The sequence below is a fragment of the Leptonotus elevatus genome, chromosome 9 (genome assembly GCF_054856555.1).
Source record: "Leptonotus elevatus isolate MCC_2025b chromosome 9, RoL_Lele_1.0, whole genome shotgun sequence".
NCBI lineage: Eukaryota > Metazoa > Chordata > Actinopteri > Syngnathiformes > Syngnathidae > Leptonotus > Leptonotus elevatus.
This window is the reverse complement of record NC_141247.1, coordinates 6,751,738-6,779,063: the sequence shown is the minus strand read 5'-3', so window position 1 is coordinate 6,779,063 and position 27,326 is coordinate 6,751,738. Positions and strand designations below refer to the sequence as shown.

Below are 27,326 nucleotides of genomic sequence, written 5' to 3'. Positions count from 1 at the left end.
AATTGTTATGCGAATTTTGTGAAAATGCGCAAAACAGACATGCGATTTATGCCCGTTTCTATCCGCTCTTCTTTTGCGATTATGCGCGGCGAGATGACGTTGCAGTGACAGAACTTTGGGACAATGGGGAGTTCCAGGTGGGAATCTTGTTTTTGACGGACTGAACAGAAGTAGTTTGTCCTGTTGGCTTCCCTCCCGCATGTAAGTGAAGTGTGTCGTTACATTGAGAGCTGATGTTAATGAAGCCATCTAAAATCGCATTGTTTTTTTCCTTTAATTATAAAAAGAATCGTGTTTCTTCGTCTCCCCAAACATATCTTACTTTATCATCCGCCATTTATTGTGACTACAAACGTGCGTGTGACGTAGTATCGGTCAAAACGTGCAACGTATATCCGATTTTGTAGTCGCTTATTCGTTCCTTTTTTCAATACGGTTCAAAAACAACCCCCTCCAAGCGTAAAAACTTTTTTTTTTGCGAATGTTGGGCCTTTTTTTGCATTTCTGGCATTTCCATTCAGTTTCTTTTTCGCAATTCTTGAAAATTCGGATAAAAATAGGTGGATGGAAACCCACCCACTGACTAGCTAACTGATTGAGTGCCTATGACCCCAAAACTTCTCTTTCATAAATGTGGTAATGGAATTGAGCTTCTGACCTTAGACTCGACCCTGGTGGACATCCTTGGAAAAGAAAAAGAAAAATTATATTTTAAAATGTTTCTATTCAGTTTCTTGTTAAAGAGCAGCAATAGCAATAGGGGGAAAAAATGCTTGTTCTTAATTTGGCATGAATATCTTGCTGTTTATTGGTAGTTGAAGCAGGTTACTTCTATTATTTCTATTTCCATTTTTTAAAACACTCGTTTTTGTTTTACTTGCTAATGAGTCTTGAGCTTTCTGTAGAAAGTCACTGTTGAGAAAGTCAGGGTGGAAGCAGCACTAAAACAAAACACGTTCTGGGCATGTGTAACACATTCCACATATGGAGCGCGTTAGAATGTCAGCCTGGCGAAGTTTTCAACTTGAAGCAGATTCTTCTGCTCGTGACTGGCTACAAGGCCACAGCAAAGCTCTTAATGCTGCCGTCGTCTTTTCCAGTGTCAAGCTTTTAGCATGAAGAAGCGCTGCAGATAACTATAAGTGCATTGTAGTGTTGGAGGAGATGGGGAGCTGTGTTGTCTTGTTAATTTGACTCATAATGTACTCAATCATTTAGCTTTTTAGCATTTTAATAGTGAGTCTTAAAAAAAGGAACAGAATGATTTTGCTTAATTGTGTGTTACCAATCAAGCAACGTAAGCAGAACAGGTGCTATTTGGACATGATGCTGGTCATCACCAGAGTCTCGCCATGCTGGTTCTTGGCCTTGCAGGAGTACTTTCCGAAATCGATGGTCTCCATATCATCCACGTCAAGGACGCTTTGCGTCATACGTGTCATTTGACCCCGCCCTCGATTGACCAGTCTCCATGAAGTTTGGATGTGAACAGGACGCCGGCCCTGAAAAAACAACAACGAATCTTTCCCAGTCATGTTTTAAAAATACTGCACATGCGCCATGGAAAAGTATTTACCTCCTTCTAATATTCTTGTTTTTTGCAACTTTAATGTTTAAGATCATCAAACAAAAGACACGTCACTCACACACATAACTCAAGTTGTTTAAAAAAACAAAACAGTGAAGCTTTTTTTAGGGGTGTCAGGTGATTAAAAATGTTCAATTGTAATTAATTGCATGACATCAATAGTTAACTCAGATTAATCACAGTTTATATCTGTTCTAAATGTACAATTAAATATTTGTTTCCAAGTTTTCATACTCTTGTTAAAATAAAAGTGGGAAAAAAATTTAAACTAAGAAAATATGGCTGCATCTTTTAGTAATTTATACCTTAATTTCATAGCAACTCATGAAATTGTGTTAAAGTTAAAAAGATGTACTGTACTGTAAAAAACGAGTGCAATATTGATCTGTGTTGAAGTTATTTTTCTGCCGCTAGATGGCATCATTGCATTTGTAAGACGTTGATGACAGCTCAGTGCATTTTTATTTTCATATTAAGAGCTATTGAATCTTTAACATGAAGTAACTTATGAAATTGTGCACATTATTAAAATTTTATAATACAACTTAACCCCAGTCTCCACAAATATATGCATTATTATTAAATGTATTACTGCTAAATTTTGACGTGGACATGTCTGCTGCGATGCGACTGGAATTCTCCCAGTACAGGCTTTCCAAGTCATTAATCCCGCATTTAAAAAAATGAGTGGCATTAAATTAACTCAAAATGAATGCACTAATGTTGACACCCCTATTTTTTTTTTCCTCTTTGTTTACCTCCGTGCTCCCTTTGATGTACTCACTCTGATTGACTGTTTACATGTATTTTTATTTGTACTTATTTATTTAAAACATCAGTCCGTGCCTGTGTAACGTATGGTGAAAGTGACTAGTGACGCACCGAATATTCGGCCAAAATTTTCGTCCGTATTTATTTCACATGACTGAGGCGATAACTGCGTTATCAGCAGCGACCCAAATCAATTGACGACACTCAAAAAAAGTTAACAAAAGTAAAGCTTTATCTCCAGATTATAACGTCCAACAATGTGCAAGAAAAGCACTGTGTCGTATGCTAACGACAACTTTATTTATCATAGAATAACAAACGCAATGATATGACACTGCACTGTGTGCTTACTGTATGCTTGTGGTTATTTTCATCCATCCAGCTCATTTATTTCTCAACCGTTACTGTAGTAATATGTGTTGAAAATGTGGAGTGGACTGTAGCTAATGGTGAATCTGAGTGATATTAAACATTGCTTTTTATGTTGATACTTTTTTTGGGGGGGGGGGATACTTGACTTGGCGTTTCGGTCTTCAGCTAAGCGTTTCTCATTTTCAGTTTTCGGTTTTGGCCAAAAATATTCATTTCGGTGCGTCCTTAGAAGTGACGTCAAAAGTCGAGCAGTATTTGGCTCACTACTGACGCCTAGAGGCTTGGCATGCTGCTAAGTGAGCTTAAAAACGCACTTCTCCATTTTTGTATGTGTTTATGTGGATGTGTTTTTTTAAACAAACGAGGCAGTGTGGACGGATTTTTTTTTCTACCAGGGGAGGGTGGAAATATTCAGTTTAAAAAAATATCCTGCTACGTGTATACAAAACCTAAACACAAAATAGTATACATCTAAGCACCTTATGTACCCTTCTTGCAGAAGTTAGAGCTGCTACCTCTGTAGAAATGTTTGAGTCTCCTTAAGCCTTACTTGCTTTTAGGTCAAACCAAACATAAGCCTGTCAGGTAAGCCACTTCCCGGAGGCGTTGCTATGAAGAACTTAAATGTTATGTTCTAAATTTAAGTAACTCATTCACTGCCATTGACGGCTATAGACGTAAAAAAAAATTTTTTAACTATTAACTATATAAAATTTGTGATTAATCGCGAGTTAACTATTGAAGTCATGCAATTAATTACAATAAAAAATGGAATCGCCTGACGCGATTAAAAAGAAGAGAGAAAAGATTATTAAAAATTTGGGGCGTCGGGCGATTAAAATTTGTAATCATAATTAATCGCATGACTTCACTAGTTAACTCACGATTAATCACACATTTTATATCTGTTCTAAATGTACAATAAAAACAATTCGAGGTTTTCATACTCTTGTTAACCAAAGTGGAAAACAATGTTAAACTAATAGAAATAGTTCAAATGAATTTTTGACGTCTATAGCCGTCATTGGCAGTGAATGAGATAATATCCTCAAAAGTGAATTGACTGATTCATTTGTTGTTTCCAGAAAGACTCTCTCTCACCTGTCCGGGATAAGACCAGGTGAAGCTTACGTCGACGTCCGGCTCCCCTATCACAGTACAGGTCACGTTAACGTTGTCGCCGCCACTCGCCAGCTCAGAAGACGCCTTCAGGCTTACAAATGGTGGACTACTGGGGACTGTGGACAGCAGAACGAATGGTCAGGTACAGTTTGCCTCACAGCAGACATTCAATGAGCACACGTAAAGCCAGTTTTACCCTCAACATAGAGCAACTGATATTTAGTGGAGATCTGCGGTGTTCCTTTGGCCACAGCCTTGCAGTAGAACACCCCCTGATACTCGAGGCCGGGGGTCTGCAGGACGAAACCCTTAGCGGGGTCATAGGTCACCAAGGTCTCATTGGCAGGGATCTCCTCAGCCGGAACTTCTCTGTGCAGCGACACCTTGGCCTGCGGAGTGGTCACGCGACACGGCACCGCGGCCGGCTTGTCTGGCCGCAGGTATACAATCTGGAAGTGGATGTCCGATGGGACGAAGAGGTTGTCCTTGTCTGTAAGAAAAGTCCGGCGTTGATTAAAGTGATTTGCTGCACATTGACATTACAAAAGCTGTATGTTCACTCACCTGCAAAATAAATGTGGGAGGGATACACATGTTCGTGGTCCTTTTGGCACTCACGACCGTCGCATACGATCACCCAGCAACTGTACTGTCCCGTGTCGGCAGCTGAGGGCGACGTCAGGATGAGCTGACTATACTTGTCGCTCTGTACGATGCTGGAGGTGGAAAGGAGAGAAAGTATGGGAAGTTATTTGAGTATTGTTTTGATATCTATCTTGAGGTCCTTGGACAAAGGACGAAGATCCTGGACCTTCAGATGGATATCAAAAAAATGCTCATACAGCTTTCCGTAAGAAAGCCACATCAATTTGTCAGTGGTACATGCCATGCAGGGCTTTGTCTTTACATGAGTGTCCATCTGGCTCCTTCTTACTAGGCTTAGGTTGCCTGAGGTATTCACTTAAGCAGGTCATCCACTCTTGGGAAATTTCATTAAATTTTTGGGGGATACACTTCTTGAATTGGGTCTCATTATATTGTGCCAGTATACCTAATAAAGTCAACCCCCTCAAAAAATCTTAACAATAACATCTTCTATGCAGCCTCAGTAGTCTAAATATGTTTATAACCAATCACACATGATCTGTTTTCTGAAGGTGAGCTGTGATTGGTAATTGCCTGAGCCCTGAGCAACATTGATGTCATCTTCAGTCGACAGTAAGTGGCAAAATGGCCGCCGCCTGAGATGGATACAAATGGCTGGATTTTGCTTCATAACTCATATTCCACAAATGTAATATTCATAAGAATGTCATAGACTAGTGAGGTCACATATAACATGTTATTGTCAAGAAATCTTTAAGGTTGACTTCCCCTTTAAAGCTACATTCCAAAGCCAAAGCTATCCACGAATGCGCTTGCTGATCACCTGAGACGAGAGTCGTTGAAGGTGTCCAGGTAGGTGGGGTAAGACCACCCGATGTTGCTGCCTTTGCATCGAAGCTCCATGTTATTCCCGGGGGCCAGAACCGTGCTCGGGCCCAGACGCAGGAAACGGCCCTTTTCCAACACCTGTGTCAGCAGACTGTGGCTTCTCGCACCTCCCTCCTTCACTTTGGGGTGACGAATCTTCCCCCGTTTCCCTCCTGGTCTGATGCGGTTCTCCCCTGAATCTTTTCTTCTCTTGGCTTGCTGGCAGGAGCCTTTAAAAAAGAATTTGCGGATAGCTGACATAAAAACCCTGTAAAGTGATTTAACTCATTTGTTTGTAAATGCATTAAATATTGTCGACAATACTATTGTACCTTGCACAGATTTGTGACACCCTGTGCCAGATGTAGCAAAGCAGCCCCAAAATAATACAGGGCCTCTTCCATGTTTCACAGTTGGGACAGTGTTCCTTTTTTGTTATGTTTCATTTTTGTTTTTGGGGCAACTATATGCTGAGTTCCAAGCAAGGTCTTTTTCAGAGGCATCCCATCTTATTTCAGCAAGACATTGCCAAGCCTCATTGGGCATGTTTTGCAACAGCAGGGCTTACTAGACTGGCCTGCCAGCAGTCCAGACCTGTCTGTCATTGAAAATGTGTACAATGGAGACCCTGAAGTGTTGAGCAACTGAAGTTGTTCATCAAGAGAGAATGGGAAAGAATTTCTCTTACAAAGTTTCAATTATTAGTGTCCTAGAGAAGCTGTACTACAGATGAAAACATTTAAAAAACAAGCTTCTGATTGGTTTATATTATAACATAGTGTGCTGGAGGTGTCACTAAATATAGCGATAAAGTTGTTAAGTTGCCAACTCTGTCCAGTTTGTCAGAAAACATAATCTGTACTTAACATTTCCATTAGACAGAAACATACCTCAAAACGGCATGACAAGTGGATATATGTGTTCTGTCATTCTTTTACCTCTGAGTTTTTATTAAGGCACATGGGAACTGTTATCAGTAATTGTGTGTGTGTGTGTGGGGGGGGGGGGTACACAATAGTTTTCTTTTAAGACAAATGTCCATTATTGTAAATTCATAAAAAGAGGGTCACACTGGTTTCCAAGTTGCTACTCTGTTGTTGTTGTGTGTTTTTTTAGTTTGCAGCAGCTGTAATAACATCTGAGCAGGATGTTTGAAATCTTTTTTTCTTTTTTTTCCTGTCACATGTGGCCAGCTTCACTCTCACTTTTGATGCTCAATGCTGTTAATTTTATTCGCAGTGAGCAATGAACTAAACCTACCAAAACGTGTGTGTGTTACGTGTTTTATTCTTCAATAAAGAATGAAGGACAGCTGCTAGCAAAGGCAGGATTGTCAAAAACCTACAAACTCAGAAAACAGGCTGCATGTGGGATTGTACAAAATGTGCTCACAACAAGCCAATAAAAGTAGCTGTGAAAAACAAACAAGCATTTGGGAAACATGCCAACACCAAAAATGAGCTTTCGAGCCAACATTACAATTCCAAACTTCAGAACTTTGAGACAGATGTGATAAGCACCATGTTATCATGCTACCGCCAATTCCTCATGACACAAATACATGTAAATCAATTGCATTGAGGCAAATGTTGCAGCACTTACCATGTTGGAGCGCCACCCAAAAGAGAGCCAGGCAAAGCACAACGCAGAGCTTCATGATGTGCTGGATGTTGGAACCTAAGGCTGTGCAAGGCAAACGCAGGCTTTTAAAGGAGCTTCAGGGTGGGAATGGAGGTCAGATTCTGAGGTTTGCCGGAACACTGCAGGCTCCAGCTGCTCTCTTCAGCTTTTCAGCTCCATCCCTCCTTGAGAGTGAGAGGGAAAGAAAAGTCGGACACAACTCAGGGAATTTGAGACTACTCACACTGCTCGCTTGGATCTGCTGAGTCAGATGTTATTCACCGACCTCTGCTGGCCAAGAGCATGCATGACATCTGCCAGCTGTGCTTTTCCTCCTGTTTTTACTTTTCTTCATCATTACGTGGATGGCGTTCGTTTTGTACGTGGCTAATGGCAATCCACTGGGCTGGTGTGCAGTGAGGCGCTGATAATTCATATTTACACCTTTATGAGACAAATGAAACCAATGTGTTTGCCATTAAATTATCAGCCTGACATTTAAAACTGGTAAAATTTTATTTTTGGTGTTGGTGATAGTTTAGAATTGAGGGATTAAAAAAACTGTTACTTTATTTATACGTAATATTCCTTGTTGGCTTTTATTTGGAGCAAAATTTTAGAATGCAGCATACTTGCCTTATGAAATGAACATGCGCAGTGAGATGGACTGTGTTGTGTTTTTCAGCAACTAAAGACATAATATTTGCTTTACATGAAAAAAAAAGTTGGTAAAGGAAAATGGTAGCCCATTTATGTGAGGCAAAATCCTCTGCCTCACATCGTGCTTTTACTTGTTTTATGTGATCAACAAAACGATACAATGACAATATTACAATCATGAATGTTAATTACACTATTGCCTGATTATGGAAACTTCAAGCGCAAGTTAAAAGTATCTGATTATATTAAAGACAGGCACTCCTCTGATGTCCTACTGCAATTCTACCAATAGAAAGTGCTGTTGCCCTGTGCTACTATGCATTTAGTGAAGGACAAGCTGAAGTGAGGCTGGCTGCGGGTTGCTGCTCTTTACTCTTCGTCTGGCCTATGTATTGGAACAGGGAACAGGCAAATTCAGCCATCATCATTGCATTAAAAAAGAAAATCAATATGATGCACAGACTAGAGAACTAAAATTGAAAATAAATAAATACATGAGTTATTCATTTTTTACTCTTCATAGTGGCCCTCCATCCATCCATTTTCTGAACCGCTTACTCCATTTCCATCTCATGACAGTACATCCCTGTGTGGCATCTACTGGTTTTAGTATTCTTACCAAAAAAGGTACAGACTTGAAAACTTGGAAACTGTATGAATGTCAACAGGCGGATGCACAGGTTTTTGTGTGTGGTTTTGTGGATATAGTGTCTTTCTGACACACAGTTTAAAAGGCAAGAGGAAAGCTTGTATAAAATAAACCGTGCTTCCGGCTCATTAATTCCCAATCCTATGAAGGCTGCATAAAGACAACAATTCCAGATATGGGGGAAACATACAATTTCATAAAGGTATTAGTATACAGTATTAAAGCCCAGTTTAACATAGTGTGATTAAAAAAAATTCCAACACACAAAATTTCTCTAGGACATTATAATAATCCCATTACATACCTTAATTTCTGGACTATAAGGCGCACTTGACCATAAGCCGCGCTAGCTAAATTGAGGGAACATAGCACTAGAGTTTGTTACACATATAAGCTGCACCCGACTAAGCCGCAGGTGTTTTAATTTTACCACACCGGGTTCCTGCTACTTTCTTTTCCATAATGAGGGCGCAAATTGTCTTGCTCTCGTTCTGTCTCTTTTACTGTATTTGGGCTCACTTGGTTTGTTTTGCTCTGCCTGACACTCTTGCGCTTCCTATATAGTGCGCCCCCTTGTGATCTGATGGATAAGCCACACCTTTGTATTAACCGCAGGGTCGAATGCAAGTGAAAAAAAGTGGCGGTTTATAGTCCAGAAATGACTGTAATTCATTCAGACTGTAACAGTTGAAACATACATAAAGGTTGCTAAATGAGACTTAGCGACAGCAGCAAAGAATAAGGAATTGTTACATAACACTAAATGTAGTGATGAGTTATTAACATTGTTTTTCAGTTTCAATTTATATTTTAGCCGTTTTGGATTTAGTTATAGCAGTATGGCTCAATGAATAGAATTGTATTATCTGTCTCACTCTCAGAAGAAGGGCAACGGGTTTTTACATTTGCTATCTTGAAGGGAGTCTAGGACCGGTCTCAGCCGGTCGGAAGGGAGGCACAGGCTGATTATTGTTTTTCTCTAATCTGATTTATAGCTATGGGAACAGAAGGGAGGATTTTCTTGTATTCACTGAGTTGTAAACAAATATACTGTGGGCTGATGGGAGGAGACTTTTCGTATTCACCCACTTTTCAATAAATAATGATGTGCCGGAGTAGAGAGGACACAATCTGACCAGAACACGATTTGAGTGTCGTCATATTTTGTCATCAGAAGCTTGTTTTAATGATACCTTTGCAAAGGGACTTCTTCACCAGAATCTCACCATTCAGTTAATTGAACACGCAAAGAGTACAATACTTAATATTGTCTACTCTAACAGTAGCTTGGCTCTTTTTTCTCTGATAATTAACTAAAGCAACAAATAAATGCCTACTGCAAATCAATCTAAACATTTTTGTATTTGTAGAGACGTAATCATGTGAAACAATCGTGATGAAAACCCATCTACATTTAGATATGAAATTGCTTTGTGCAAATAGAAATAAAATAAAAGTGCTTTAAACTACACTCACTGATCACAACATTAGGCACACCTGGACAATGCAATGATATGTAAAAGAATTTGAATGCACAAAGATACTCATGTTGAGTTTGGTTAGGCACTGTCAGGGAGGGGTAAGCGGCATATCATTAACATTTGTTGTGGTTGTATTTTGCAGTAGTGTCTCTACACAGTGCAGGTGTACATAACGTTGTGGCACATAGCACATAATTGGTGTATCACACGCTTAAAAAATACACTTACACCATTAAATGAAGAGAGGAATAATAATAATAATAAAAAAAAAAGGTTTTGCAAAGACAATCTGCTTATAATGAGAACCTAAATGCGTAACAAGTAACGTCCAAACTAAAAAGATCTCCGTCTTACACCGACCGACTGCGTCACTCTCCAGTGTGTTACCTGTCCTTTCCATTGTGCCCTAAACACAACAGTTTGTGCGGTCCGCCACATTGAAAGAGCTTAGCTGAGAGAAGCCCCTCGTCATATGACCACTAACACACAAAAAAAATACTGACATGGCTTTCATAGAATGAATGTAGCGAGGCCCACGTTGATGAAGCTGTTAATACAAGTTCCTGAAGGCATCGCTGCATGTGTTTCGCCTCAGTCTCTTAGCACTGGCGTAACCTCAAAACTGACTGGTCTTCTCTGGGCAGATGAACTGCTCCTGTTGCTTCTCGCCTGCATTGGAGCCAGTCTGCTTGCCCTGGAGAAAGCGCTGGCGCTCCACACTGTGCCACATGCCGTAACCGAAGTAGATCAAGAAGCCTGAAAGAAGTAAACGGATGGAGAAAATGACATTACTACTTGGTAAAGGCTAAGAAGCTGCTTAGTGCCTCATGACCACTAGGGGGCTCACAAGTCAACTGACAGTTGGAAGAGCCTTTATTTTATTTTTTTTTAGCTATCATTGATGAAGAAAACATTGACATTCCGATTTTTCTCAAAGGAGAAATCAAAACAAAAATGTTTTTTTACAATAATATGTTCTATGTGGCCCCACAAGTCTAAACACATTCTGATTAATATTGCATTTGTGGAATATGAATTACGCAGAAAAAGCTACCTGTTTTTATCCATCCAGGATTTTGCCACTTGCTGTCGGCAGAAAATGACGTCACAGTTGCTCAGGGCCCAGCAGATAACGATTGGTTGCTATACCTGAGCCCTGAGCAACTGGTGATGTCATTTTCAGTTGTCAATAAGTGACAAGATGGCCACCCCCTGAGATGGATAATAACGGGTGGATTTGCTGCTTAATTCATATTCCACAAACACAATATTAATCAGAATGCCGTGTTAACACTAGTGGGGCCGCATCAAACATATTACTGTATGAAACATTTTTGATTTGATTTCCCCTAAAGCTTTTGCACATTTTAACATGATTTTATTTAGACCTTCAAATACTTTTTTCTTTTTTCTTTTTTACAAGACATTTTTGTTGTATTACTTTAGATACTTTTGCTCAGTTACATCATCATTTATGTATGTGGGTAGATGATGGTGCAGTTTCTTAATCTCCCCGCAAAAAACAAAAAAACAAAACAAAAACATGACAGTTTTACTGTGAATAAATAGCATACTGTTTTTTCAGCATACCACTTATCAAATGGAATGTGTTTTAAATCAAGCCCAGTCCTGCTCCATTGCGTTTATGGCTTGAGGACTGGAAGGTGTCATTCAGAAAAAAAATCTCATTTTATTCAACATTCTTCTTTGGATGTCAAATCCAAATATATTCAGTCTCATAAAAAAAATTAAGTAAGTCTCCAACTGATAGCTACATCCTAAAAACTACATGGTAACTACAGTAATTTCTGGACTACAAGCTGCAACTTTTTTCACTTGCATTCGACCTTGCGGCTAATACAAAGGTGCGGCTTATCCATCAGATCACAAGGGGGCGCACTATAAAGAAAGCGCAAGAGCGTCAGGCAGAGCAAAACAAACCAAGTGAGCCCAAATGCAGTAGGAGAGACCGAACGAGCGAGACAATTTGCGCCCTCATTATGGAAAAGAAAGTAGCGGGAACCCGGGGCAATAACATTAAAACACCTGCGGCTTACAGTCGGGTGCGGCTTATATGTGTAACAAACTCGAGTATTACCCCAAATTTAGCTAGCGCTGCTTATTCAGGTGTGCCTTGTAGTCCAGATATTACTGTAGTTTTAATTGGATTTAGAGCAAGGATGTTAGTTTTTATCAGTTTTCATATCTTTGAAAATGTTTCATTTTAATTAAGTTCTTATTAGTTTTAGTATTCATTTGAGGTTTTTTTTTACTATATGGAGATTTTGTTGAGTGCATGATTTTAAATTGTTGGAGGGGGCGTAATAAAGTAAACTACAATTCTCAAACATTATCAAACTGTTTGACAAATCTACTTCTTCATGGATGTACAACAAACCCATTTAAATAAATTTTAACTAAACCCTGTAAATATGATATTAATTGACAATGATGAAAACGAAGGCCATTTTTGCTATAATTATAGTTGTTTTTGATTAGTTTCATAAATGTAAAATCTAGTTTCAGTAAGTTCTCTCTCTTAAAAAAAAAAGAAGCATTTTAGTTTTTATTTTATTTTGCCAACGACCCCCCCCCCCCCCCCATTTTATCGTTAGTTATTTCTTTTGTTTTAAATCACGATAATAACTTTGCTTTAACTTACCTAGCGCCATCCACACAGAAAAACGGATCCAGGTGTCTCCACTCAATTGAACCATGAGATAAATATTAACAAATATGCTCAGAATAGGCAGAAATGGCAAAAGGGGAACCTGTTGTGATAGACACACATGCACACAATAACTGTAAGCTTTTATGATCAACAACATTAGTCAATAAATCCAGACGTCTTGTTTACCATGAAGGAAACCTTCTGAGTGGTCTGCGGCTGTCTGCAGATGACGACGACGCAACTGCCAAAGACCAGGAGGCAGGCAGACAGTGACGCAAGGATCCATATTTGTATACCAATGATGGAGTCGATGTGGTAAGTGGTCAGGTAGCTGATCACGCAAACCAGCAGCACTGCGTTTGGACAAAAAACACACATGCAAACACTTCATTCTGTGGCTAACTCGAGTATATCCTCGTTTTGTGAAAAATGAAATCAGCAATTGCAGTAATCTTATCTCCTCTTTGATAATATAAAATAGATGACAACATACAATTTGCCTCACCTAGCACACAAATTGCAACGTTGACCGCACTGGATGAATACTCGGAGGGGGACGGAGGTGGGTGCAGAACCGCCTGCAGAACCGAGTCTTCTGATTTTAGCGTGTTGAGGTGCGACTCGGATTCGGTCAATTCAGACTCGCCCTCCTCAGAGGACAGATAGTCCCTTTTACAGCTGCCTCCACTTCGATGCTCTAAAATGCCATCTGGCTGATACCTGGAGGTTAAAAATTATTAGATCTGTTGAAAAATGTCAAAATGACCTAAACACAAATCAATGTCACAAAGTATAGAACATCTTTTTAATTTTAACTCAATTTTATGAATTATGAAATTACTGTATCAATTACTTAAAGATGCAGCCATATTTCTATTAGTTTAAAATTGTTTCCACTTTTATGTTAACAAGAGTATGAAAACTTCGAAAAAATACATTATATCGTACATGTACATGATACTTTTTACATTTTGTTTTATGGTTATATTAAATTGCTTTGTTGTCATTTTTGATACATTGGTGAACTAGGGAAATCATTTGCATTGCCTTCATAGAAACGGATAGTAAACATTACACAGTGCAAACTTGAGCTTCACATGTTGCGTTTGATTGGCCGACACGCCAGGTTGTACTCTGCCCCTTGCCCAAAGTCAGCTGGGACAGCTGCCAGCTTATCAGTGAACTTAATGAGGACAAGTGGAGGAGTGTGTGATTGGCAGGCATGATCAAAACACAAACCTAAACGCATGCGTAATGTAGAAAAATATATTAAGTACTGCTGTGATAACAATATTTAAGGTGGCAATTTTAAATTAGAGTAAGAACATTTGATATACATTTACTGTACAAGTCAGCAATGTGCAACTGAGCCATATACAAGAGAGACAGACCATTCATATTTACATCTCTTACATTACAAGTTGCATTTTAAGGCATCATCATACCTGTGGCTTGTCAAGCTGAATTTTTTTTTTGCTCAAATAACACGTTTGTTGTTGTTTACATTGCAAATGTGCCCACCTGAGAATCAGTACACAAACAGCAACCAGTGAGTAGGCCAGCAAGGTTCCAATAGACATCATGTCAACCAAAGCTTTCAGGTCAAACAGGAAAGCCATGATGGCTATACAGCAAGCAAAGAAAACACAATTAGTACATTCCACGTAAAAGGGATGCATACCAAACACGTACCAACAGCTGGACTTCTGCAAGCTCAATCTTTTCACCAAAACAGACGGCACCAAATTATACCAAACACTTAGATCCAACAAAACCATATACGTTTGCAGGCATAGTTCATCATGCAGACATTTTCATAACAAACATGGTCAAATATTTCCGTCAAGCTGATAAAACAGCAGGCATCATCTCCATACTGAGTGTTGTCTGATGTGACACGGAGGTGCTGCTCACAGCTCCTGCTCTTGTGTCCCAGCAGCTGAGCACAGTATGGAGTTGATCTCAGCTGGTCTTTGCAATAACACGCTACATCAATCATAATAACACATATGCAGTGCTGCAGTTAATACTTAACACTATACCTTGTTTAGGTGGATGAATGTGTTCACGTGGATTCTTCTTAACTCATTCACTGCCATTGACGGCTATAGACGTCAAAAATCCATTTGAACATTTCTATTAGTTTCACATTTTTTTCCACTTTTGTTAACAAGAGTATGAAAACCTAGAAAACAATTTATTGTACATGAAGAACAGATATAACATTTGTGATTAATTTTGTTAACAAAAGTGGAAAAAAATGTGAAACTAATAGAAATAGTTCAAATGAATTTTTGACGTCTATAGCTGTCAAGGGCAGTGAATGAGTTAAATCTGAATAATATCCGTTTTTTAAGGTTTTCCCCAAAGACAATTATGTATTTCCAGATTGTAGATAGAATCCTTTACAAAACACCCATGACGCTATATTTGTATAGACAGCAAGTGTGGTCGAGAAACTGGCACATCTTGAGTTTTGTGCCAGCACAAGCCTCGTTTAGTATGTTTGGGAATTTGGCGGAAAGCTCTATGCTATGCAGGGCGCTTAGACTGACCAAGCGCATTTCTTTGACATGCCTCCGGTGCACCTGACAATTTGGTGGCTGGAAGTAGACTAAACTTTACACCTGCTGGAACTATGTCTAAGGTTTGGCGCAAGTAGTGCAATCATGCCATTTTGGTGATCTGATCTAGGGGAAGATAGATTCTGAGCTGCGCGAATGTGTGTGGTGGATGTCACCATATTTCATTCATGAATATGACAACGTGCATCGAACACACGGACACGTACAATCCGGGTGGAAGCTGGAAGGCAGTCTCCAAGTGACCACTTAACCCAGCGATGATCTGTGATCAGCCTAGCCAACTTAACATCATGTGGCCATTATCGTCTGATTGCAGTTCCTCGTAAATGTACTTTGCATTTGCACTTCAACCTCATGCATGGACTCTGGCAAATCAATTTCTAAGGACTGTGTGGCTCTCGCGTGCTGATTTTAACAAGAATGAGAGGAGCCGCTTCCTGCCTGTGAATCAAGTCAGCTGTGTTCACGCCCACCAACGCCACGTTGTGTGCCAGACTTGTGCTGAGAACAAATTGTCAAAAACACTTATGTCCATTTATTTTTATTTTTTGGGGGGATGTCCGCATTCAGTTGCATTTCCTAAACCTAAAAATGTAAAAAAAAAACAAAAACTAATAAATAAGACTATATCTATATATATATATATATATATATATATATATATATATATATATATATATATATATATATATATATATATATATATATATATATATCTATATCTATATCTATATATATATCTATATATATATATATATATATATATATATATATATATATATATATATATATATATACACGCTCTTATTTTGTTGCAGCTCCTGTTATTATTTGATTGTATGGGCATAAACTTCTCAATGTGGAGGCTACATGAGCGACAATCCTATTATCTGTGAAGAAAGTACTATACATCTATCTTTGATATTGTTAATTATCAATGAGTCGTGGGTGAACTGGAAAATCAAAAATGGTAAAAATCCCCGAAAGGTCCCCAAAATCACAAAAAAAGTGTTACTATTTTTTTGTCTAAATTTTTTTTCTCAAAATAACTTAAGGTTACCACAAAAATGATGTCCTAGTGCAGGGGTGTCCAATCTTTTTTTGCCACTTTGACATTGTCCGACTTTATAACCCTAAAACTAATCAATCAAGCAAGTATTATGTAGTTTAGTGGGCACTTTATGTACATTTCCACCAGTTAAAGATGATAAGGCAAACAGCTTGGGATAAAAAAAAAGAAGAAGAAGATTTTACGAGTGGATCGCAGCCTAGTATCTTGCGAGAGTTGATCCACCCCTGCCCTGAGAAGATGTCCACAGTCAGGACTAAAGCAAGAATCACTCTGACCCAGGCAGTTGTGGTTAGTTTATCACCACCAGATTGTGAATGTGTGAGTGCATGAATAATGTATCCACTGTTAAGCTGTATAAATCAGATGCATGATTATTATCTAGTTTGTTCCCAAAAATTTATAAATACGTTCTATTAAATAAATAAAAAAGTTCTTTTTTAATGCTAGAGCATTCAGAAGGCGTTGATGCCGCCTCTCAACGGCAAAGAACGGTTGAAGAAATGGTAGTTATTACACAAACGGCCAGAGATCAACCAGGGCCATGTTGAAAAAAAGCTATTTTACTCACATTTCTAAATAGATTTGTGAATAATGATTTAATTTAGCTATGTTCTAATGCTAATTGCTGCAAAACGGAAATATCATTTTTTTTTCCTGACGAAAGAAGAGACTATAATCTTTCTTTTGGTAGGTTACTTGTTTTTATAGCAATAGAACAGAATATTCTGTGGACCTTGCAAAATCAGTCAGAATCCAGTAAAACAGCCGGGAGTGAATGGGTTGTTAATATATTATTATTATATATTAATATTATTAATATTATTAAAAGTAATTGGTAATAAGGTGACAATTTTTAAAGCAGTATTAACTTGAGGGTCGTAATTCATTAATGTGATATGTTCACAAATCAGATTTTGACATAGACAGCATAAAGTGGAAGAAAACATTTTTGCTTCATAATAAAGAGAAATCTTGTACTACTTTAGTTGTAAAAAGTTTATTTGCATGTCTCGAAAAGCTCCAGAAGTTAAATTTAGTAGGGGTAGTTGTTTTCAAGGATGTGGATGCTGCAACCCAACCCCATTTTTTCAACACTCTCACCCAATAAGATTAAACGCCATGTCAAAAGTAATTATATATATATATATATATATATTTTTTTTTTTTTCTAAGGGCTGCTGGGAAATGGATGCAGAAAAAGACCAGAATGGTCATTTGACTTAAAAAAAAAAGTTTTCACATGCACTTCGGGAAACAATCACAAACTTGAACATGCAGCCATCACCACCGACACCGCGTGACGATTTGAAGCCAAACAAAGTCCACACCACAAGCCCGTGTAACAGGCTGTTCCTTGTTTTGGCTGCTTACCCGCGGTGGTACCTGCCGCCATGGTGGCAGCCACAGGCGACTGCCGCTTACTCACTTTGGACATAAATTTGAACAGAATGCCATCTCGTGCCATGGCAAAGAGAATGCGTGGTAGGGGGAACATGGCGCCCAACAGGCTATGGAGAAGAGGGTTCATGGTTAAGTGGAGAACACTGACGAGAAGGCACATTTCACCTGCACAACTGTGAAATCACGCATGTACAAAGAGGGACGATGGTAATGATGGCTAAAGATTTGAATCAGAAATCGTGCAAATGGGGAGCTCAGGAGTTTTGTTGTTGGCCAGCGTTTTTCACAGTTGATTGGTGGAGAAGCTTGATACTCCCTGGCTCTCACCTGCTACTATACTGGAGCTCATAGTGGCAATAAGGGGGGTCTTCGTCTTAGGATTGATTCGGGCTAAGGCTTTGAAAAGCACCCCATCCTCTGCCATAGCATAGATTACACGAGGCATAGGGAAAATGGAGCCCAGTAGACTGCATGAGACAGCAGACACATGCAAGACCAACACGTTAGTCAAGACGCCCAGAAGCGCGCACACACAATCACGTCTTAAAAGCTTCACAGTAGGAGGGGGTGTGACTTTCTTTTCTGAAGGGGTATTGGCTGTACAAATCACAACAACTGGAATTTTTTTAAGAGGATGTGATTTGAATCTCCAAGGAAAGTACTAATTGGTACTATTTTTAGAACGGTCTTTCATTGTTTTAGATGTCATAACATTTTGCGCTTGGAAACAATAACTATAAATCAACTAAATGGAGCCAAAAAATGGGAAAAAAATGCAAAAATAACTTGCTCTGTTGTAAAATCGGCAATGGCCAGATATGACCGCAAACACAAATAGTGTACCGTGGGAAAATAGGTCAATTAATCAATTAAATTTGGAAAAGAAAGAAAGAAAAGAACGCACATTACCGTACTGTATTACAAATAAACACAAACTATCAGCAAAGAAAGTCACTATACATATATATTAGGGGTGTCGGGTGATAAAAACAACAACATTTAATCACATGACTTCAATAGTGAACTCATGATTAATTAAATTTTTTATATCTGTTCTAAATCAACATTAAAATGTACAATAAAGTTTTCATGCTCGTTAACGTAAACGTGGAAAATATGGAAACTATGGCTGCATCTTTTAGTCATTGATACATTAATTTCATAATAATTCATGAAATTGAGTTACAATTAAAAAGATGTACTGTACTGCAATATTGATTTGTGTTGATGTCATTTTCATGCCACTAGATGGCATAATTGCATTTGTAAGACATTGATGACACCTCAGAGCATTTTTCTTTTCATATTAAGAGCTATGTAATCTTTAACATGAAGTAACTTGTGAAATTCTGCACATTTTTAAAATTGTAAAAAAGAACTTTATCCCAGTCTCCACAAATATATTCATTATTATTAAATTTATTGCTGCTAAATATGCATTACTATTAAATTGCAACAGGAATTCCCCTAGTACAGGCTTTCCATGTAAGGGGAGGTCATTAATCGTGCGTTAATAAAATGAGTTAACTTTAAATTAACACACTAATCTTGACACCCATAATATATATACACATATACAATCATTTGACATGAAAACATGATTGGCCACTTAGATTTATTTTTTTAATGCAATGCAGAAAAAAGAAGCCCCTTCACCCACAATATCCCAATTAGCAACGCATATTCCAATAGCAAGACTGGCAGCATGCACAATTATAAATATTTGTATCCACAGCATATTATGACATCATAATATTTTTTTTTTTTTTTTTTTTTTTTTTTTAAGTCAATTGCTTACCTGGTAGACAGGGCACATAATGAACCTACAGCGACCACATATTTGGCGGGGCTCCATCCGACATACTCAAAAGCCATGGGCAGGGGGCTTTTCTCATCCAACAGGTAGTAAGGCATCATGAGTGTGAGTGCGGCCGAAACACCAAAGTAGGCCAGGAAACACACAGTCAGTGACACCACAATGCCGATGGGAATGGCCCTCTGAGGGTTCCTCACCTCCTCACCTGCAGTGAGAAACAACCAAAACTACATCTATAGTAATCTTGTGACCAAACATGCTCATTGTGTGACAAGTTTGACAATGTATGTAATGGTCTGAATCAAACATAAACTACATATCAAAAGGAGATAAAACATTTCTTCCCAACCAATTCAACATGGATGAACTTGGACAATTTACAACCTGAGGTCGAGCTCATACCTGTAGTTGCGATGCAATCAAAGCCCACAAAAGCATAGAAGCAGGTGGCGGCTCCAGCTAACGTTCCACTGAAACCGTACGGCATGAATCCTCCAGCTCCATAATCACTGCTCACGTTGCCCACCACTGATAAGTTTCTAAAACAACAACACTGTCATGTCATCATAAATGGTACAAAGGACAGAGAACTGTGCATTATTTAAAAGAAAAAAACTATTTAAGAATATATAATAATGGCATTCTTACTGGTAAAACTATAATTACCTGGCCACTATGGTGACATTTACTAGAGATTCTTCAGTTATCTTCCAGTTGCTTGCATCTCCCTTGACAAAGCCAGAGATGATGACGAAGAGCAGTACGAGCACATTGATAGAAGTGAAAACTTTATTGACCCAGGCTGACTCCTTCACCCCAAAGGACAGCAGACCTGCATGAGCACAAACAGACAAATAACACACATTTAGAACAAAATGTTGCCATCTGGTATTTATTTATTTATTTGAGTCTAATCCACGCTGCCAGTTTAGGCTTGGTTCAAATTAGGGGTGTGTTAAGGGGGAAAAAAAGTGATGACCATTCTAAGAGCTCACACATGTTATGCAACAGGGGTCAGAGACAATAATATTCTGTAAGGCTCTATATTCCTGGTAGTTTATTATTATTTTTTATTAGTTGAATGCTGAGGAGAATGTTTTACTGTAATACCATATTTTCCCGACTATTAGTCGCACAAGGCAAAATAATAATAATAATAATAATATAATAATCATCATCATCATTAAGAAAAGAAAAAACAAATACAGTATATGTGTATATATGTGTGTTTTAAGTTGCATTGGACTATCAAAGTCACGTTTTTAGGGGAAATGTATTTTCAAAAACTGACACTAAGAACAGTAGAGCTCAGACTCCGGTTAGATTAGAAATGTCTGCTTCCAACTACAGAAATGTTCTTCTATTTACCGTAGTTTAATATGTCTTATTTCATAATTCATAAAATTTAGTTAAAATTAAAAAGATGTACTATACTATAAAAAAAAAGAAAAGAAAAAAAAAGTGATATTGATTTGTGTTGAGGTCATTTTTTCTGCCACTAGATGGCAAAATTGCATTTGTAAGACGTTAGTGATAGCTCAGTGCATTTTTCTTTTCATATTAAGTGCTATGCCCTGCAATTGGCTGGCAACCAGTTCAGGGTGTACACCGCCTACTGCCCAAAATGGGCTGAGATAGGCTCCAGCAGCCCCGTGACCCTTGTGAAGAATAAGCGCTTAAGAAAATGGATGGATAGTAAGAGCTATAATAACAATTAATATAGCCAACCATAAAACAAAATGTAAAAAGTAGCATGTACATGTACAATAAAATGTTTTTATACTCTTGTTAACATAAAAGTGGAGGAGAAAAACTTAAACTCATAGAAATATGGCTGCATCTTCAGTACTTTCATAATTAATCAAATTGAGTAAAAAATTTAAAAAAAAGATGTACTATACTGTGTGACATTGATTTGTGTTGACGTCATTTTTCTGCCACTAGATGGCATAATTGCATTTGTAAGGCATTGGTGACCGCTCAGTGCATTTTTCTTTTCAAATTAAGAGCTTATTATAAATTTTATAATAATAAAAAAAATTATAAAATACAACTTGACCCCAGTCTCCACAAATTATATGCATTGTTGTTAAATTGATTACTGCTAAATTTTGACGTGAATGTGTCTGCTGCGTTGGGATTGGAATTCCCCCAGTACAGGCTTTCCAAGTAAGGGGAGGTCATTAATCGTGCGTTAATAAAATTAGTGGTGTTAAAGAAACTTTAAATGAACTCAAAATTAACGTACTAATTTTGACACCCCTAATATGAACTACTGGCATATGCCCAATACAAAGTGATCATCTTTTTTTTTCTTCTTACCAGACAGCAGCAGAATCAGACAGACTGCGAAGAAGTCAGGATATTGAGCCAGACCAGGAGAGTTCATACTGAAGTACGTTTTACAAAATATTTCAATATGTCCTCCTGTAATTTCATCAAACGTTCCGCTCCAAGCACGAGCTACTGAGGAGGTACCTGTGACGGAAGAAAAACAGGAATTATGATCAACACAGATGTCGGCCATGTGGCAGTAACTCACCAATCACATAGGAGAGAATCAGGTTCCAACCGGTGATAAAGGCCCATATCTCCCCGACAGTCACATAACTGTAAAGGTAAGCAGAGCCGGTCTTTGGGACGCGAGCTCCAAACTCAGCATAACAAAGGCCAGCCATGACAGAGGCCAGGGCAGCAATGAGGAAGGAGATGACTATGCTTGGTCCAGAGTCTCCCTTGGCTACTTCTCCGGCCAGGACATAGACACCCGCACCCAGAGTGCTGCCCACGCCGAGGGCGATCAAGTCCACAGTTCCCAGGCAACGACAAAGCTTGGAGTCCTCCAAACTGCTAAGGTCGACCAACTTTCGGCGCACCAGGGAACGGCCAAATGACAGGACCTGCTCTAGCATGTTGTCACCTGAAATTATGTAAGCAGTTAAAGCATGAATATTTGCACATTGATTTTCAGCGTGTTGAAAAGATCTTCCAGCTTTGATGCTGAAAGATCATTACCAAAACACACAAAGCATAAACTAGTGATAGACCGATTCGTTTTTTCAGGTTCGATACAGATACCAATTATAGTAGTCAAGGAGGCCGATAACCCATTTCATTTTTCGTAAAAGAGAAAATATTTAAAAAAAAATGTTTGTTTAAATGCCATTAAACATGTTTGTTAAAACAACTTATCAAATTTTCAACAATTTGAAGGTTTTTCTCTTGTAATTTTAAACATATAAAGAATAGACAGCTTTGTTTAAAACTGATCTTTTTTTTTTATTGTTTTCCAAAAATTCAACCATAATTTCTTAATTTTAACAAAAATTTTAATTAAAGAAAAAGTGTAGTGAGTTCCCAGTGTCAGCATAATCTTTTATAAGTAAAGTGGAAATTTTAATAAATTCATAAATGAAAAGTTCCTTGTATCTCACGAGCGACAAATGCATGCGAATGACGCTAATTTGGGGTTTTTGTCAGGGGTCATAAAAGGTTCCAAAAGATCTTCGCAGACAGTGAAAAATTGTCTGAACATGTTCAAAGTTTTTTGCAACAAGTCAAAACTATCTGTGATTATCTTTCAAATCCAGATGAAAACCCCAAATCCCCTACATTCGCAAGCATTCACAGCTCAGTGAGATGCCAGCTTTATCAGCCTTCAGATTCGTAAAAAGGCTGGAACCGATAATCGGCCGGGCCAATAATCTTTTCATCCCAAGGAAACAAGGTGAGGCCATTGGGGGATTTGAAATGGCCCTCACCAGAAATGTCATACAGTTTGGAATGCTGCCAACGGGTATAGTGGGGTATCATTCATTGAGGGAGGATCCCATTATAAATCAATTGTTTGGGGTTGTGGTGCAAACCGGACAATTCAAAGGACTGCATTCACTAACTGAGCATGAATGCATCACTATGACCCAGCAATCACATTCCAATATCGCTCAATAGAAATTACACTACACCAGACACAGAGAAACGGTAAATTCTTCTTCATTTATTATTACCAAAGTGTGGAACAAAAAAAGCTCCCTTACAATATCAAATTAGAAATTAAATATGTCTCCAATTAAAAAAAATAATAATCATTTTGCTTGAGGTGCTTTGAAGTCCTTTGTAGTATTCATAAATGAACCCAGATAACCAATTAAATAAATCCCCATTGGAGAACCATGAGAACTGGATTTTGGGTGTGACAGCTCATTTCCATTATAATGTCTACATTGTGCTACGGTGCAACACAGTTTATGAAAATTGTAGACCGTAAAGACCCCATTTAGTCTTTTTTTTCCTTAAATTATTTGGTTTACAAATATTGTGCGTAGCTTTTTCCCTTTTCTTAAAAATGATGCAGCTAAGGATCTCAACACACACAAAATAAGCACTATTTCTGACAGATATATAATCACAGATATGCTCCTACCTGTAATAGGACTCAACAAGGATAGTCCAAAAATCTGATGAAAAAACAAGTATCAGAATGTTTCTGCATGGAAAAATTACAGATCCATTCAAGTCAGACAGGTGATCGCTTGAGCTGCAGCCTAAAATTGTGACTGAATACTAATTCACCTCTCTGACTGTGCAAACTGCTGAGCAGGATTTTTTACTCCTCCCCTCTCTTCTCAGTATTCCTTCATAGGATCTGCCCCTGGGGAGAAATGTCCCCATTCCTCATTTCCATGCTTGTCATTTGGAATATTACCACAATGCAACAAAAGTTATTGCAAGCTACCGTTACACAGCAGAGGGAAAAACGCAGTAAACATTGTTATAGTCCAAATAAAGGTTGTTCAAGCCAAATGAGGCCAAAGCAGACCCAGGTGCAGATGCTTAGCAAGCACTGATAAGTAGTTAAGCAACTGGCATTGACAAACAATGTGTCAAACACTTGTGTTTACCTAGCGCGGGCAAGAGGAGTGCTGCTAAAAGCATAGCTGCTGATTGGTCACTGAAGGATGGACCAACTACATTAAAGGGGGGTGGGTCGCCCTGCAAATAGATGACAGGTATTGCTCAATGATGTTCTATGAGCTATTGGACCCATGGATATGAATCGATATTCTGGGGTCACATCGGGGGGAATAAAAATCTTGGCAACTTCAGATGCACATCAAGAATTTTGAGAGGAGAAAATAATATTAGGTTAGCAGAAGAAGTGTCAAGTAACAAAGTAAAAATACTTTATTACCTTACTTAAGTAGAAATTTGGGATAACTATACTTTATTGGAGTATATTGTAATTTCTGCAGAATTTTTTTTTTTATCCTAATATCTACTGTAATACTTACTTGTATTTGAGTAATATGGTTTGCAGGGACTATTTCTGCCAAAAACCTGCTCAAACCATTTTAGAGAGGGAAGGTGGCAGCTGGACTCCAGAGACACCATCCGAGATACAGACCAAATCAAATGACAACAACCAAACTCTCTCTGAGTTTGTACATCCACTCGCAACTCATTCAGGCCATTCCTTGACTGCATGGGCCACTTCTGTGTCATGATATATGGCCCGAAACCTTGTACCTCCAAAATGGTCAGGAGACCCCATATTGCATTATCAAAGACAGCAAGCCATGTTTAACGCTTTTAATTTGACTTTTTTTTTGGTGGGGGGGTAAATAAATAAGTAACACCCACATGTGTGGACTGATCAATAGTATAGCTCTTTTTTTAAATTTGTCAAATTGTGACTTATGAGGCTTCGGCCTTATGCCAGCAAAACAGTGTTGCAGATAATATAACAGCATGGAAGGAAATGTTCACCCACATGTAAGACTCTGTTACCAGGGAACGGTTAGAAAGCAGCCCGCCGCTCCACTTATTTCATTGTTGACTTGCACTAATTGTGTGAAGCCAATCGAATTCATTTGCCCACCAATGGCTGAGCTTAAAAAACGTGGATATGGTCAACAGACTGAGTGGTGTTTACCTTTGTACGCCGGGCTGTTCGCTCCAATTAACACTGGTGTCACCGGGAAATGCTTGAGTGAACTTTTACCTAGATGGTACACAACAACTCCAAATATATAACGAAAAGAACACTGAAAACTTGTTTTTAGAGAAAAGTAGACACATGAACACATGACTACAGTTGAACTTACAATGTCAGACTCCCTAAATGTGTTTTGAATTTGTTGAATATACTTTAAAGTGCAAGTCAACCTTAAACATTTCTTGACTATAATATGTTATATTAGGGTTGGTAATCTTTGAATGTCTTTGAATGATTTTTGGTTCTGCGATTCGATTAAGATTAAGAGCGATTTTTGCTTCAAAATGATTTGATTGACAATGATTTTTGCTTTAATCTATAGATGTGCAAGGAATTGTAATGATCTACTCCAGTCTGACTCGCTAATGCTAATTAGCGTGCTACTCGCGGCACTTTTATCACTCAAAAGAATGGCTCCACGCTGAAAAAAAACTTTTATTGGAATAACTTGATCGTGAATTTTTCCTTCTACTCTCTAATGTGGCTAGAACTTAACAGTGTATTAGACCGCGTGGAACCACACTTCCCCTAATTGGCCAACTCGTGTACAACATGAACAGCGCTCCCAATAAAACCACATACAAACAAGGGCAAGACCGTATAAAATAATTGAAATAAAATTTATTTTGGGACATTTAAAATCGATTCTAAATCATACTAAATGAGAATCGCTATTCTTATGAGAATCGATTTTTTGGCACACCTCTCTGTTATATGTGACCTCGCTACTAAACACGACCTTTTGATTAATATTACATTTTTGAAATATGAGTTATAAAGCAAAATCCACTGTTTGTATCCACCTCAGAGGGCGGCCATTTTGCCACTTGCTGTCGACTGAAGATGACATCACAGTTGCTCAGTGCTCTGGCAACGACCAATCCCAGCTCCAGTTTTCTGAAGCTGCGCTGTGATTGGTTGTTACCTGAGACCTGTGCAACTGTGATGTCATCTTCGGTGGCAAAATGGCCGCCCCCTGAGATGGATAAAAAAAAAAGCTTGATTTTGCTGCTTAAGTCATATTCCAATAAAGCAATATCAACCAGAATACCATATGTAGACTAGCGGGGCTACATAGAACATATTCTTGTCACAAAAAAAAACAAAAAAAAGGGTTTGACTATTATAGTGTATCTTTCCCAACACGATGGAAAGGCTAAAGAGTCAAACAACCTCATCTATGAAACTCAGTGGTGGTGGTGGTGGTGGTGGTGGTGGTATTGTCATGGGTTGGGTTTACATGGCTTCATCTGAGACGGCCTTTATCTAATCTTCACTGATTGGCAAAGCATTGCTTGCGGGCTACATCTGGCCTACTCTGTTCTTCAATCCGGCCCACTCAGTATTATCAAGAGCCCTGTAATATTTGTTGCATTAATAGCTATCTTTTCTTTTTTTTCCTCTCTAAAATGGGTTAGTAAAAAAAAAATTCCCACACTTGATATAACACACAAGTCTGCCAATTTAAAGGACCATGTGAACAAATCCTCTCTCTTGCAGCAAAATAATGAAACAAAAAACAAGCTGCCAAAAAACAAAGACATTTATTAGGGGCAAGAAGTGTAAGATTTTTGAGTTACTTGCCGAATTGAGCTGCAAATTGGCTGTTGAAAATGAATACTGAATCTGAATTTTCAAATTCGAGTCAGAATGGATTATAGCATATTGTAATCAGAGAGGAGTGTTTGGATGTCTATGTGGGAAGTATTTGCGTGTATGGGAGTATTTTTGGCCGGGCTAATGAGCATCAAAAAAGCTTAGCTAGGCAGTGTACTAATGCATTTGTCGTTATTTTACTGTTGGCTTTTCACACTATCCTATCAACAAACAAAAGGGAGTGCAAACTTGGACCTGAAAGACAAGTTTGCTCAGCTCTAGCTAGGATGTGACGAGTAAAACACAACAGATGATGCACTTGTGACCAAAGGAGAAAGCAGGCAAGACTCCGATACGATTGAATGAGGTAAATGAATATGTCTTTGTAAACGTATGATGAAGATAAAGTGCTACATAAGGGCATACATTTCCCATTTTGATCAAATTGGATTTT

The 27,326-nt window shown here is 38.4% G+C and overlaps 2 protein-coding genes across 3 annotated transcripts; both read right to left on the bottom strand.

Moving 5' to 3' along the window:
• Window positions 1-1,213: 1,213 nt before the first annotated feature.
• On the bottom strand, window positions 1,214-7,189 carry pdgfrl (platelet-derived growth factor receptor-like). Its single transcript, XM_086084211.1, has 6 exons — window positions 6,929-7,189; window positions 5,283-5,556; window positions 4,418-4,569; window positions 4,050-4,343; window positions 3,833-3,969; window positions 1,214-1,502 (listed from the first exon to the last, which is right to left on the bottom strand). The coding sequence occupies exons 1-6, from the start codon at window positions 6,981-6,983 to the stop codon at window positions 1,314-1,316; spliced, it is 1,101 nt and encodes a 366-aa protein (XP_085940337.1). The 5' UTR covers window positions 6,984-7,189; the 3' UTR covers window positions 1,214-1,313.
• Window positions 7,190-9,412: 2,223 nt separating this feature from the next.
• Window positions 9,413-24,137, bottom strand: slc7a2 (solute carrier family 7 member 2). 2 transcript variants are annotated; one of them, XM_086084210.1, is made up of 12 exons: window positions 23,705-24,137; window positions 21,824-22,201; window positions 21,604-21,759; window positions 19,948-20,113; window positions 19,684-19,820; window positions 19,264-19,486; window positions 17,436-17,572; window positions 13,929-14,031; window positions 12,913-13,127; window positions 12,594-12,760; window positions 12,399-12,507; window positions 9,413-10,492 (listed from the first exon to the last, which is right to left on the bottom strand). In XM_086084210.1, exons 2-12 carry the CDS (start codon window positions 22,191-22,193, stop codon window positions 10,353-10,355), a joined length of 1,923 nt encoding a protein of 640 aa, XP_085940336.1. In that variant the 5' UTR covers window positions 22,194-22,201; window positions 23,705-24,137; the 3' UTR covers window positions 9,413-10,352. The 2 variants fall into 2 exon arrangements, with proteins under 2 accessions (XP_085940336.1, XP_085940334.1); XM_086084208.1 differs by lacking the exon at window positions 17,436-17,572 and adding an exon at window positions 17,793-17,932 and having other exon boundaries at window positions 23,705-24,136.
• Between the last annotated feature and the right edge of the window lie 3,189 nt (window positions 24,138-27,326).

Excerpts from the sequence above, each read along its gene's own strand:
- pdgfrl (XM_086084211.1), bottom strand. The coding sequence starts at position 6,983 with ATGAAGCTCTGCGTTGTGCTTTGCCTGGCTCTCTTTTGGGTGGCGCTC. Across the intron at positions 4,570-5,282 it reads TTCAACGACTCTCGTCTCAG|CATCGTACAGAGCGACAAGT; the intron begins GTGATCAGCAAG and ends TTCCACCTCCAG. Across the intron at positions 4,344-4,417 it reads CTCCCACATTTATTTTGCAG|ACAAGGACAACCTCTTCGTC; the intron begins GTGAGTGAACAT and ends CTTTTCTTACAG.
- slc7a2 (XM_086084208.1), bottom strand. The coding sequence starts at position 22,193 with ATGCTAGAGCAGGTCCTGTCATTTGGCCGTTCCCTGGTGCGCCGAAAG. Across the intron at positions 19,487-19,683 it reads TGATTGCATCGCAACTACAG|GTGAGGAGGTGAGGAACCCT; the intron begins GTATGAGCTCGA and ends TTCTCACTGCAG. Across the intron at positions 12,761-12,912 it reads CGTTGCAATTTGTGTGCTAG|TGCTGCTGGTTTGCGTGATC; the intron begins GTGAGGCAAATT and ends GTCCAAACGCAG.